The sequence below is a fragment of the Pecten maximus genome, chromosome 5, assembly GCF_902652985.1.
Source record: "Pecten maximus chromosome 5, xPecMax1.1, whole genome shotgun sequence".
NCBI lineage: Eukaryota > Metazoa > Mollusca > Bivalvia > Pectinida > Pectinidae > Pecten > Pecten maximus.
Window position 1 is genome coordinate 32,929,454 of NC_047019.1, and position 14,669 is coordinate 32,944,122.

The following is a 14,669-nucleotide window of genomic DNA, read 5'->3' on the forward strand; positions in this document are numbered from 1 at the left end:
TACCACATTTGTGTTATTTTATGAATATAGATGATATCACATGGCATAAATTTTTCAACTAATCTCCTTGAAACTTTAGGTTTTATAATCACGATATGTAATTGGTTTTTAGGTCACCTGAGTGAAGCTCAGTTACCTTTTTCCATTACCATCATCATGCGTCATTAATCATTAGTTAACATTTTCCTATTTTCAATGTCTTTTCAAAAACTCTTGAACTATTTTTGATGAAATTTTGCAGAAACCTTCCTTGGCTAAAGGTCTACCAAAAATGTAAATTAATAGAATCTTTCAGCCCTTTTGGGTTGAGATAGGGGGATCTCAACCCGAGGGGGGGGGGGGGGGGGGGGAGCCTCGTGTTACCAATCTTAACAATCACCCCAAGGGTTGAGATCTCGCTATCTAATCCCAAAAAGGGGTGAATGATTATTTTTCTCTTATACTGTTTTCCAATCTTAGTTTGAACCAAAGCCAAACGTATGTAAACAATAACACGTGGACAACGGATGACTGTTGTGATAAGGCTGCAGCAGATGCTTACGATGTTGATTTCATATAAAATATAGTTCAGATAAGCTCGTCAAAAAGAACCCCAAACACTCAGTCAACTCTGATAATTGATACTTAATATAATTTCTTTTGTGAATAATGCTGATATTTAACATTCAAACGTTCCGGTCAGGTGATAGTGACGTCACCCTTTCGAGAACGAGAGCACATTCAAAGAGCATGTGTAGCTTGTCTTTTCCCTAGGGTGAGATAAGAAATCTTACCCCTGTAAAACAACGGATATCCCTGTCCAGGGTAAGTGAATATATGGTCCCTACCCCTCAGAGGTCTAAGGGGCAGGGCAAAAGGACTCAAATTGACTGATATTTCAAAAATCTTCTTCTCAATAACCGGATATGGCAGAATGATATACTCTTCATGGATGGAAGATAATTAAGGTGTTTTGTCAAAATAGTTGATTTCATGGCCGCTAGGTTTCACATTTACTATAGGGAAGGGCTTAATTTTACCAGTTACATAATAAACTAATGTATTTTAGCAGGACTTGTTTCATTTTCATTTGAAAGTAGTAAGCATTTTCTCAGTGACATGTTATCAGATAATGTGTCAAGGTCTTGCTATAGGGTCAAAAGCAGGTCAAAAATAAAAATCTCAAAATGAGTAAATTTTTCATTCAAGGTCACTGGAGTCAAAAGATGAAAAGAAAATATATCTGGTATATAAATTCTTTCAAAATGGTTTATTTGGGTCACAGTTTAAAGAACCTGCAATTATGAAGGTGTGAAACGTTTCAATAGATAATAAAAACTGATGCAGACATGGCACTTTGAAGAATGTTTTCCAAAATTGCAATACAAATGTTTTTTTTTCATTAAGTGACAGATATACACTTGATAAAAAGCACATCAAACGCTCTTCATGGATGGAAAGGCCTTCAGGTGATTCATCAAAATTGTAAATTTCATGGCCCATAGGTTTCATGTTTCTCCTTGGAGAAGTGCCAAACTTTATTTGGGAAATAAATGATATGACAAGCAGTTTATAGTGACTGTACAAGACAGTAGTTATTCATTTGATAATTAGTTTTTATTTTATCATAATTTTTTTTGATAATCAGAATTACATAAGTATGTACTTATAATAATTTTTCTTCTCATTTATATATCACCCACTGAAAGGTTTCTAACATATATATACGATTTTATTTAATCACATAGCTGTTGTAGTTGTAGTGGGGCTGATCTCTTCATTTGAAGGATATTGTTTCCAATATGACAATATGAAATCTGGAACAAATATGTTGTGGTATTATGTTATAAAGATACAGAAATAAAAACTCTATTTTTGTTTATTGCCTCATGTATATTTAATTTCTATTTGTCAACAGAAAACTTCAGTTTTTTCCATCAACATTTTATAAGTATTGCACTTTCAGAAACAAACACAGCATACTCTGTCTTATTTATTACCTCATGTGTAGTAATAAACCATAATAATGGTGACATTGATCAGGGAGAGCTTGTTTTTAATTTTGTTTACAGTTTGGTATTAATATTAAGATGCTATTTGTTTTTGTTTCGGAAGATATCAATAACTTAAGGCCAATGCTACAAATTGGTGATAGATACAGTTCACTACTACCATGCTATCTTGTTAAGTTATATACATTTATACATTTTTATACAATAATAGTATTTATTTTTTTGTAATTATTTTCGAAATTTCTGTAACATGTGAAACAGTTTTGTTTACAATCGGGTATGGTTAAACCAGAAAATTCTTCTGTGATATCTTTGTTTTCTTGAATATGAAGTTATACATAATGCTGATTTTGCAAAGATGAATGTATTAAATATTTGAGATATTGAAATGGTTATACTTATTTTTTGCGCACACATGGGCTTGGCACGATTTTCCAAATGATTGTCCATATATATACATTTGTATTATAGACACTATAATACATATATATATGGACCATTATTTGGAAAACCTTTCTAAGCCCCTGTGTTTCTGCCTGGGTATCTATATGCTTTATTCAAAGTAATATTCACCTGTCCAAAAGTTTTTTATCACATAATCTGCCTGTTATTACAATTTCTATATGTCTAGGACCTTTTTCGTTGGCTGTGGCAGGCAGAAATGATCATGACGTTATAAATTATGAACAGACTGCCCTCCACCTTTTTATTTTAAAACCTGTCAAAATGTAGGTTTTCTGAGGAATGTGATGACAAATATCTTGAAGTATGTTTCCTTATGTTTCATAAAAGGTTTTATGAAAATGGTCTCCCTATTCGCTAAAATAAAAACTCCCCTGACTCGTTGACTACTGGGTAATCGGCATCATGCACGTGTCCACAACAATACAAAGCACTAATTATATAACTGTACCGGACAAAAAGCCTTTTCATAAATCTTAACACATCAACAACCGATGCTTGTAGTCGTCGTCATTATCGCTCATTCACTTATTCCTTTCCAATGATATAAAGTTGCGACGTCATTTTGAAATTCGTTTCCTTTGAATGTTACTTGCGTCATGTCTAATTTTGAAGATTAATTAGTTATATTTCAGCAATACTAGCCCAATCGGCCTTATATATGTACTGAATATAATGAAAAGAAGTATTTATGCTGTTAACGCATCGCTTATAATCAATTCGCTCCGTCGAAATGTTTAAATATTACACGAGATCCCAGAGAGATCTTGGCGCCCACCGTTGAATGATCTTTATAGGTTCCATGTCAAATTGATCTCTCTATTTTCCCCTTCCTCTTACTAATCTGTGTAAATTCAGAATCATCCCTCAAGTACTTTTCAAACAAGGGGAACATTTATATATAATTTGAGATTTAGCGATAATGGCTGTCTGTCTGCCATGTTGTTTTCGGATTGGTCCCAAAATGCAATACCAGGGACCAAGGGGAACCTACATATGAAATTTGACAAAGATCCCTTCAGTACTTTCTGAGAAATAGCGATAACAAACTTCAATTGTCAAAATCCAAGATGGCTGCCTGTCGGCCATGTTGTTTTCCGACTGGTCCCAAAATACAATATGCATAACAAGGAACCAAGGGGAACCTACATATGAAATTTGAGAAAGATCCCTTCTGCACTTCCTGAGAAATAGCGTTAACAAACTTCAATTGTCAAAATCAAAGGTGGCTGCCTGTCGGCCATGTTGTTTTCCGATTGGTCTCAAAATGCAATATGCATAACTAGGCACCAAGGGGAACCTACATATGAAATTGGAGAAAGATCCCTTCAGTACTTTCTCAGAAATAGCGATGACAAGAATTGTTTACGGTCGTATTAGGAGGGTTATCTCTACCTAATATTTTGTGTGGTTGTCCGCTGTGGTTTCCCGGGGTGTCTATAAAGTAAAGTCGACACGTAGAATGGCAGCTTCTATCTCATTTTATTATGATAATAATAATACAATATATAACAATACAATTAGCGATGTTTAACAATATTATAATCCAAATACAGTATATAACAATACAATTAGCGATGTTTAACAATATTATAATCCAAATACAGTATATAACAATACAATTAGCGATGTTTAACAACATTATAATCCAAATACAGTATATAACAATACAATTAGCGATGTTTAACAATATTATAATCCAAATACAGTATATAACAATACAATTAGCGATGTTTAACAATATTATAATCCAAATACAGTATATAACAATACAATTAGCGATGTTTAACAATATTATAATCCAAATACAGTATATAACAATACAATTAGCGATGTTTAACAACATTATAATCCAAATACAGTATATAACAATACAATTAGCGATGTTTAACAATATTATAATCCAAATACAGTATATAACAATACAATTAGCGATGTTTAACAATATTATAATCCAAATACAGTATATAACAATACAATTAGCGATGTTTAACAATATTATAATCCAAATACAGTATATAACAATACAATTAGCGATGTTTAACAATATTATAATCCAAATACAGTATAGTTCATATCACAAAGTACAAGTTGCATTATCTTTATGTATCTTTATAATTTTCAACATTAATTATGTTTCAATACAAAACTGTAATTAGCACTTAACCAAAAGACTCATAGAAAGCTACTATTTGCTTGATAACTACTCTACATTAAATATATATATATACATGTATATATGCCCTTGACCATACAGCGTTAACACATAAGAAATATCTTTAAACAATAAAAGATCTTACCTATAAAGTAAAGTCGACACGTAGAATGGCAGCTTCTATCTGAAGCTTGCTTGATTGATTGATTGATTGATGGGGCTTAACGTCCTTGTTCCGGTTATAACCGAGCCTAGGACACAATCTGAAGCTTGCGCGATCTACATGTCTATTTATAGGGTCCGGACTGGAACTCCTTGGACCACAGGGGCTTGGCACGATTTTCCAAATGATAGTCCATATATATATGTATATACTAGCCCCTGTGCCTTGGACACTGAGGTTCTTGACCAATGAATGCAGGTATTGGCCTGTTAGGCTACTGACCTGTTTAATTTGCGTATGACGGTCATTTTGACCATGTATAACACGGCCATTACGTTCCAATGGTCAAGTCTTAGTGTAACTGTCGTACATCATGACCAAAACGTGGCTCGGCTTTCGTCTATCGGGGACAAACATTGACATGCTTTATTGTGTCGCACCTAGATCTCATCGGTTATTGCCCCTAAATCAGGGATTCTGTCGTACTAGATGTCAGAGGTGTTTTGTTTCTGTTCACCGAATTAGATAGCTAACCTTGACATGCTTAATAGGTGGTATAGCATTCCTTCTTCAATAAATGCACTTTTATTTTGTTACTATTCTATATAAAAATATGTTGTGAATATTTTCTTCGTAATAGACGGACGGACCACGGACGCAGGGCGATTTGAATAGCCCACCATCTGATGATGGTTAGATCACTTTGACATTGTGAACGTCTATTTGAATTCAACATGCAGCTTTAGGAACACATTTGACGAAACCGGCCAAAATACTAGCTTCATAAATGTCTTTATTTCTGACTAATCGAAGTTTTGATCCAGAGACACCGTTGCCGAAATAACGTTATTCAAAACGAGCGATTGTGGAGCATTTTGATTACACATAAGTGTAAACATTATCAACATATGTATTGAAATGTGAATATAGCAATCTCGTTACGTTTCATTCACTTACTCGATCTTGATATGGGTTACCGACGTTGGTGAAGATGGAAATTCTTTTTGAGTAATTGATAAAAAAGACCCGTGGTGATAAGGTAATGGTAAATTGCATCTTGGATTGGTAACATCTTAATTTACCAGGATAGAGCTACGTGTAGCTTTAATTTTATCTTGTATTGGTATTTATCCTGCAACTGCCACCGCATTATTGGAATACACCCACCATATATAGTTTTGCTGTATACGGAAGTGACGGAAAACACCAATCGGATAACCCCGGGCCTTTCCGGCAAGCACTTTTGTCTTTCTTTACCCTCGCTAAAATACAGCTTGTATTTTAAGAAACTGACCATGTATTCTCTATTTATCTATTATTAAGATTTTGGTCGCGATGGCCGAGTGGTTAAGGTATCCCGACACTTTATCACTGACCCTTCACCTCTTGGTTTCACATCGGGCGGTTACCAAGTACTGACCGTAAGCCGCGGGTGGTTCCGACTTTCCTCCTCCTCCAAAATCAGGCACGTCCTTGAATGACTCTGGCTGTTAATAGGACGTTAAGCAAAATAAAATAAACCGACCCAAACTAAACCAAATAGTACCAAAATAATATTGCCAAAAGAGAGAAGTGTAAATGTTTTTTTCTTATTGGAACATCTGTACCCAAAATTGATTTGATTACCACAAAGACATATACACAGGAATAATAACATATATATAAGTCTCTAGCATGACTATGTGTATAAATGTTTTAGATATATATCAAGGAAGTTGGTCACAAATGTTGATTTCCCATAGACTATCTACAGCACATTTCCGGCGATTGATACTGTCAGATGATGAAAGGAAAACACGCATTTTAAAGTTAACTTTGCAAACAGACAGCGAACTGTTAGTTATTACCTAGAAGAGGTTACCAAGGAAGTTGAGTCATGCCGAAAAACAAAGGTATTATTGCATAAATGATGTATTGTTCTAGTATTGGATTATTTTATTCATCGTCATGGAAACGACCATGTCTAATATTCGATCTCCATGACATCACCAGCTGACCAAAGGTAAAACATATTAAATTAGATGGTATAAATATGTTATGATATTCCAGTTTATATAGTATAAATATGTTATGATATTCCAGTTTATATAGTATAAATATGGTATGATATTCCAGTTTAGATAGTATAAATATGTTATGATACTCCAGTTTAGATGGTATAAATATGTTATGATATTCCAGTTTATATAGTATAAATATGTTATGATATTCCAGTTTATATAGTATAAATATGTTATGATATTCCAGTTTATATAGTATAAATATGTTATGATATTCCAGTTTATATAGTATAAATATGTTATGATACTCCAGTTTACATAGTATAAATATGTTATGATATTCCAGTTTATATAGTATAAATATGTTATGATACTCCAGTTTAGATGGTATAAATATATTATGATATTCCAGTTTACATAGTATAAATATGTTATGATATTCCAGTTTAGATGGTATAAATATGTTATGATATTCCAGTTTATATAGTATAAATATGTTATTATACTCCAGTTTAGATAGTATAAATATGTTATGATACTCCAGTTTATATAGTATAAATATGTTATGATATTCCAGTTTATATAGTATAAATATGTTATGATATTCCAGTTTATATAGTATAAATATGTTATGATATTCCAGTTTACATAGTATAAATATGTTATGATATTCCAGTTTACATAGTATAAATATGTTATGATATTCCAGTTTATATAGTATAAATATGTTATGATATTCCAGTTTACATAGTATAAATATGTTATGATATTCCAGTTTATATAGTATAAATATGTTATGATATTCCAGTTTACATAGTATAAATGTGTTATGATATTCCAGTTTATATAGTATAAATATGTTATGATATTCCAGTTTACATAGTATAAATATGTTATGATATTCCAGTTTATATAGTATAAATATGTTATGATACTCCAGTTTATATACTAGTAGTACATGTATAAATATGTTATGATATTCCAGTATCTAACGTGATTGCTGTAATGTTGGTCATTCAATAAACAAGTGAGATTATTTATATTTCCAATAACAGCTGTGGGTGACTACAAATGATGAGCACACAAATACACAGGGGCAAGTTTTTTTTTAGGTCACCCGATAAGAAGTCTTAAGTAACCTATTCTAATCGTCTTTTGTTCTGCGCCGTGCGTCCATAAACGATTTGCATTTTCATTTTCTGCTCAAAAACCGCTGAACCAAATTCATTTGAATTTTGCAGGAATCTTTCATAGCCAAAGATCAACCCTCGGGTATCGCGTTTCCCCCGGGGAGGAGGTAAACTTTACTATACAGTTTATATAGGGAAAATACATTTTTGAGCATTTCATGTATTTGTTCCAATTGCTATTAGAAATAATACAAACTTTGTTAGAATTATCAGTATAAATGTATGTTGACGAATACGTGCATATTGGCATGGACGGACACCCGGAGACTTGAGGGATGGGGCCATAATTGGTCAAATTGACAAAAGTTTTTAAAATATTCTTTTCAAGACACAAATCAGAAAGAAAGAAGTATTCTTCATTGGTGGAAAGGTCTTCAGGTGCTTTACCAAATTTGTGAATTTCATGACCCTGGAGTCTCACGTTTGCCCCTGGGGAGGGTGTAAACCTTACTATAGTATATACAAGGTAATCAAATATTTTACTATCATCTGTTCGATTTCTTTTGGAATTCATTCTAACTTGTTTAGAATTAACAGTTTTGGGAGGCATTTGGTTGGTATGCAAATATTGGCCTGACTAACCCTAATGACTGATGGGCGGGGTCAAAAAAGGTCAAAATTATATTTCAAAACTCAAGTGACCGTTAAAGCCCAGTGGCCTTTTGTTTCATTACTCCTTCCTATTACAAAATTGTTGCCGTTGACCACTTTAAGTGTACGTTACTAAAGAATGACATGCTTCACTGGTGTTAGGTAATTTGGGTTGTCTATCTTTACGGTAATGAGCAGTGTAAGGTGAGAGTACCAGGTCGCATTACTAGTTCAGGAGTGTCCTTTGTGAGGACATACATAGAGTGATGGGTAACGTCAGTGTAAGCGCCATGCAGTTTCTTCTCTTTGTGTACCTTACAGAATAATTACCAGCGCCCACGAATGACATGTTTGATACTTTTCTATTTCGTCAGATTTCACACACCTTTCATATTTTAAAATATATAATATACTTACTGTATTGCTTGTTGTAATGTTAGATCCATTCTCAATTGACGATGTATGTATCTTAAAGTATAGTACAGTTACCAGTGTACCTGTAGGGTACTGATAGTGAGTACAAGTCGAAAACTAAATTCAATGCACAAGACACTTGACGAAGATTTTTTTTTTCTTTATTATACGCTTATGTATATGATTCTTCATACAATGTGACATTATGTTTCCAGAAGAAAATAACACACACTTAGACGTCATTTACTGAAAAGTTTAGATTATCTCTGCTGTGACTATCATTAATAGAGGTTAACACTGTATTCTCTGAAGAGTGAGGTAATAATGGTCCACAAACCTATTTTGTATTTTTTCATTCCATAAACTCAAATGTTTCTTTACAATAGATAACGAAAACTCAGCTGTACCTACGTACCCATGTGTCTTTTAACAGGAAAAGGAGGAAAAAACAGGAGGAGGGGTAAAAATGATAACGAAAATGAAAAGAGAGAGTTGGTTTTCAGAGAAGATGGACAAGGTAAGAAAATCATGTTAAGGTATATTGTGTTGTTAAACATGTCAGGTAAGTTATTGTAGAATTTTGATACGTTTAATTTATTTAACATGTTTTTGTAACGTAAAATTATAGCATGATACCCGAGAAGTTTGTTTTTGTTAATTTTGAAACGTGGAAAACAGACAATGGATTCATTCATACCCTAGCATTTCTGAATCAACGGGAAAGATAGAAAAACGGACAGTGGAGTCATTCAGACCCTAACATTTCTGAATCAACAGAAAAGATAGAAAAACAGAGCGAGTAACAGCAGTCAGCATCACCAGTGAATTAGTGAACTACGACTCATCACCTTTAAAGTTTGTCAATCGTTTGCTGTAAAACTGTTAGTTGATGGTTTCCAAAAGACCTCGTTTAGCATTGATAGTCAGGTTATGACAGATACGTTAGGTTTAATGTCCCTGTTCAGAGAGCGTAATATTGCTCCTGGAACCATTGCTAACTACAGCTTTTCTATTGCATGAGTCGACTTTGCTGTTTCTTGGCAGACCATAAGTAGTTTATTTTCCTTCTTTGTCTGCTCTGATAAGAGATTTTGGTTCTGACAGACCTAGAATCTGACAGCTGGCTCCACAGTGGGACCAACAGTTTTTACTGATTATCGTTTAGTGTTGGTATTGCATGTGATTACACTATCACAAAACCAAAATTATCCTGGCATCAACATTCCTCAACTTTAGGAAACTCCATGATTTAAGATTTCCACAGGAAGCCATTACAAAATTACAGAATTTAAGGAAAAAAGTCTTTTTTAAGGAACATTCTTTTATTCTGTAATGCTTCTTGTGAAAAATTTTAAGCTGAGGAATATTGATGGAACTGGCCTCAGCTGTTATAAAATGTATACGATTAATTATCTTTATGTTTCAGTGGCTGTCCTTTGTCTATCAATTAAAACACCAAAACTTGGCGTTGTAATACATCTAGTACAATACAAATGTAGTATAAGCGAGTAGTAGAAGTGTTCCTACACTTGTTTACCAATCATTTGTTATATTAACACGTATTGAGAAGAATGGTGTGTTCCTTGATAGAACACTACAACATACATTCAGTTAGAATAAACTTTTCATTTTTGTTCCAATACTGGTCCTTTTCCATAAAGTGTGATAAAGCACCGGAAGACTAAGCAGTTATGATACTTGTAGTACAACATCTATAATGTAAACACTTATAACTAATTTAAAACATTAATGTTACACCCTATATAGAATATTATAATATGAACAGGCCAGAGATGGACATTTATTATATAAACTAATACACAAAAATACACTTTGTGGTGCCTTACAGAATATGCACAAGTTATAAAGATGTTGGGCAATGGACGGTTAGATGCTCTCTGCTTTGATGGAGTGAAGAGGATGTGTCATATTCGGGGAAAGCTGAGGAAAAAGGTATTTCTTTTATAAACAGTTAAATATATCTTAACACTAATGTAGCTAAGAAAGTTCCCGGATACCATAATTGACATCAATATAAGGACTTCCTCTAGGCCTGCATTGGGTCTGGTGTTGCTGGGAAGCATAAAAATAGCATATAATGACTTCGTATATATCGATAAAACACCGTCAGTTGTAGTATCTTCAATTAGACAATACGATACAGCTCAACCTCGCGTGTAAAATAGCTAAAGGCTAGGAAATGCCACTGAATGAAATCACTATCTGGTAACTACATCTTTCAAAGTGGAACACCGCAGTGTGAAAACTGTGTCCTAGTCGAACTTAATCTGACTAAAAGTTGTTTCTTTGCAAAACTATTTACAACAATTGCGAAGGAAGTTTTGTCAACTGCTATTAATCACACACGATGTTCTTACTGTGGGAGGAAACTGGATTACCCGAAGAAAATCCACGTTGTCTGTCAAATGCAGTATTTTAGTGAAATCGCCATGTTGAAATCCTGGTTTGTCGAACGGCACCCGGATTTATTACCATTTTGTGTATAAGATTATAGGAGTTCATTGCTTATAATGTAACTTTCTATTCTAGGTGTGGATAAATACTGGTGACATCATCTTACTTGGACTAAGGGATTACCAAGACAACAAGGCTGATGTCATACAAAAATACACACCAGATGAGGCTAGAAATCTGAAGACATATGGAGAACTTCCGGAATCTGGTAGGATTGCCACTTTTCATATTCTATAATTGAAAATCGTCTCTAATGTTTCTGTGTTCATGTGAATTAAAGTTATATTCATAATATACAGTACATATGTACTAACAATGACACTTTTAAGGTAATCAGTTTTACTGGTAAGCGATGTGTTTTCAATTTTCCTCACAGCAAAGCTCAGCGACAACCTCTTTGATGAAGATAATCAAGATGAAATTGAGTTCCAGAATGACTACGATGGAGGCCATGATCATATTGATAATGTGAGTTATATCAACGTTCATTTTAACTAATCATTTAGGTATTAGAGAGCAACAATGTGACTGTCAATCAAAATACATGTACACCACTAATTACTCTTGAAGCAAATATTTCATGAAATGATCATTTAAAATATGATGTTTGTCATTCCTATATCATGCCAATACCACGGAAGGGAGTTTGTTGTCATGTTAATATGTTGATAGTAGAGAAGGGAGCTTGTTATCCCATGATTTTGTTGGTGGTAAGGCAAGTTGATTGAGATTTTGCAATCCCATTAATAATATATATAATGATAGGGAAGGGAGTTTGTTATATTACTGTTAATACCAGGGAAGAGAGTTTGTTATCCCATTAATCTAATAATGTCAGGAAAAGCATAATACTACAGAGGAAGACTTATCATTTGAATTGGTGTATAAAGACATCACTGTGTGTCACAACAACATATAAGTGTTTTTCATTCTATAGGAAATTAATATGTCGGAAAATATGGCTGAGTGTCCTGCTGTATGTATAAGAAGAAAAGATTGTACGAAAGACACAGAGGATATTAGCACTGAAAGAAGGATTGAAGCAGCACCTCTTGTGTCCACTGCTGAATGTATAAGAAGAAAACATTGTACGAAAGACGCAGAGGATATTAGCACTGAAAGAAGGATTGAAGCAGCACCTCTTGTGTCCACTGCTGAATGTATAAGAAGAAAACATTGTACAAAAGACACATAGGATATTAGCACTGAAAGAAGGATTGAAGCAGCACCTCTTGTGTGGTACTCATTTGATTCTAATTGAAATGAGCAATGTAAAACGCAGATCTCATTTAACTAAAAACTGAATCTAAGATATCAAATGTTTGGTAGATAGAACAGTTATATGATAAATAACTTCTGAAGTATGATTAATATGCTGGTGTGCTTGTCTTGGATACCAGAGCACGTGGTGTCACTCGAAACGTCTGGTAAATGGAAAGAGATATTCCGAAAGGAGCGGTGTATCGAGATTAACGTAAATATGTCAAAATGAACGAGAGCATATCAAAATTAGTATATCTAAAAGTAAAAGTCTTGTGTTGTTACCGATTTTGTTCCCCCATTAGTGTTAACTTGTTTGGCAATGGTCGAGTATTCATACATCATATGAATGACATCATATGACAGACATCATAGTCTACGTGTTTTATGAAAAGTGTCTTATATATTAAAGTTTGTTTACAAACACATTTTTACTCGCGTCACCAATACATAGCTTGGGCTCCGCCCACATTCCCATGTTTGGTATTGCATACAGGTCAGCGGTTAAAGATCAACCATGATTGGTCATTAAGTGCCCACATCTTCATCAGAAAAAAATTTCACTGACGCCATCTTTAAAAAAAATGATTTGTACAATTGTGTTTAAAATGAACAAGAGTGACTGTTTTTGAAAACGAAAACCTCCCTCCCTCCCTCCCTCCCATCTAAGCAATTGATATATATTTTCAAATATAATGTTATACTTAGCGGCTCATCTCTGCCTTTTTATGTGTATTTTTGTGTTTTGATGGGCGTAATTTTGCCGCTCACCTTTGCTTTTTATACGTGTATTTATGTTTTTATGTTCATTTTAATAAAATAATACTAAAGGCCTCCAACAGAGGTGAGCCCAAATATTTTTGCCATGATTCTGTATATAAAGCAAAGCTCTCAGCATTTATTGTTTTTCTGTATTATATATATAAAAAAGGAGTGGAATAAGTCTTTCCTTGTCATGGGACACAGAGCAAAAAAAAGATTTTTTTCACTTTGAGTGTATGGTATGTATGAAGAGTGAGAGCCCTCCTGTATGAAGACATGATTTGTAAGTATGAATGCGACCACAGGGACCTAACATTGACAGCCTTTCAATGTGTATATATGTGTATGTCTTTTTGGAATAAAATGTATGTTTTTGTTAAAAACAAATATCCATGGCTAATAATCCTGCGAAGACCTACCGATTGAAGAGTTTAAATTGCTCGCCAAGATCGGATGTGCTGTGTCATTTTCCCGGTACATAGCAAAACTTTATCAGAATGAATGGGTTTGCCCCTCACTTAACACTACATTTAGTGAGTTTAGTAGGTTATTTCCTTCAACATTCTATAAATTTCTAGCGCCATTGTATACCACTCACGATTTTTTTTAATTAATGTTGCTTAATATCAACTGTCACGAAAACAGCAGCCAGAGATACCGACATACAAACCAAACTGTATTTCTAACTCAATGAAATGAGTGAAAAATAAGAACAAAAAATATTGATTTTGATGGAGACCCTCGAAAAGGTACAAAGAGAATGATACCAGGTGTTAGGTGTTTCGGAAGAGTTAGCGTCTTCGGCTTCGTCGACGACACCTTCCCGCCATACAAATCTAGGTTGACTTCGGATGAAGTCTCATAAAAAGGCAAACTAGGATGGCGCAAATGGAACATCCGGGCATATAAACTCTTCGATGAGTACTGTAATTGACATTGTCACGTTTTATGGAACGTTGTAAGTAAAAAAAAAACGAGTATTCGACTGATGCTGCAAGCCTAGTGTCTTCGATTTAAGTTGTTTAGGGTATTATCAATTGAGCTGTTGTTTGAAACCATACACGTTTGCGAAATCTTTATAACACATTTTACAATATACAGTTTTTTGGTTTTGTTTTTAGTGTATTTCAATTTTTATTCTAAGTGATTTTGCAAATTTCCCCATCGTAAATAATACTGTGCGTGTACATGTATATGTGTATATCA

General features: G+C 33.8%; 1 protein-coding gene across 1 annotated transcript; it reads left to right on the forward strand.

Moving 5' to 3' along the window:
* The first annotated feature begins 6,148 nt into the window (after positions 1-6,148).
* LOC117327820 (eukaryotic translation initiation factor 1A, Y-chromosomal-like) lies at positions 6,149-13,979 on the forward strand. Its single transcript, XM_033885018.1, has 6 exons — positions 6,149-6,663; positions 9,400-9,483; positions 10,816-10,919; positions 11,517-11,649; positions 11,818-11,909; positions 12,379-13,979. The coding sequence occupies exons 1-6, from the start codon at positions 6,648-6,650 to the stop codon at positions 12,634-12,636; spliced, it is 687 nt and encodes a 228-aa protein (XP_033740909.1). The 5' UTR covers positions 6,149-6,647; the 3' UTR covers positions 12,637-13,979.
* Positions 13,980-14,669: the final 690 nt, after the last annotated feature.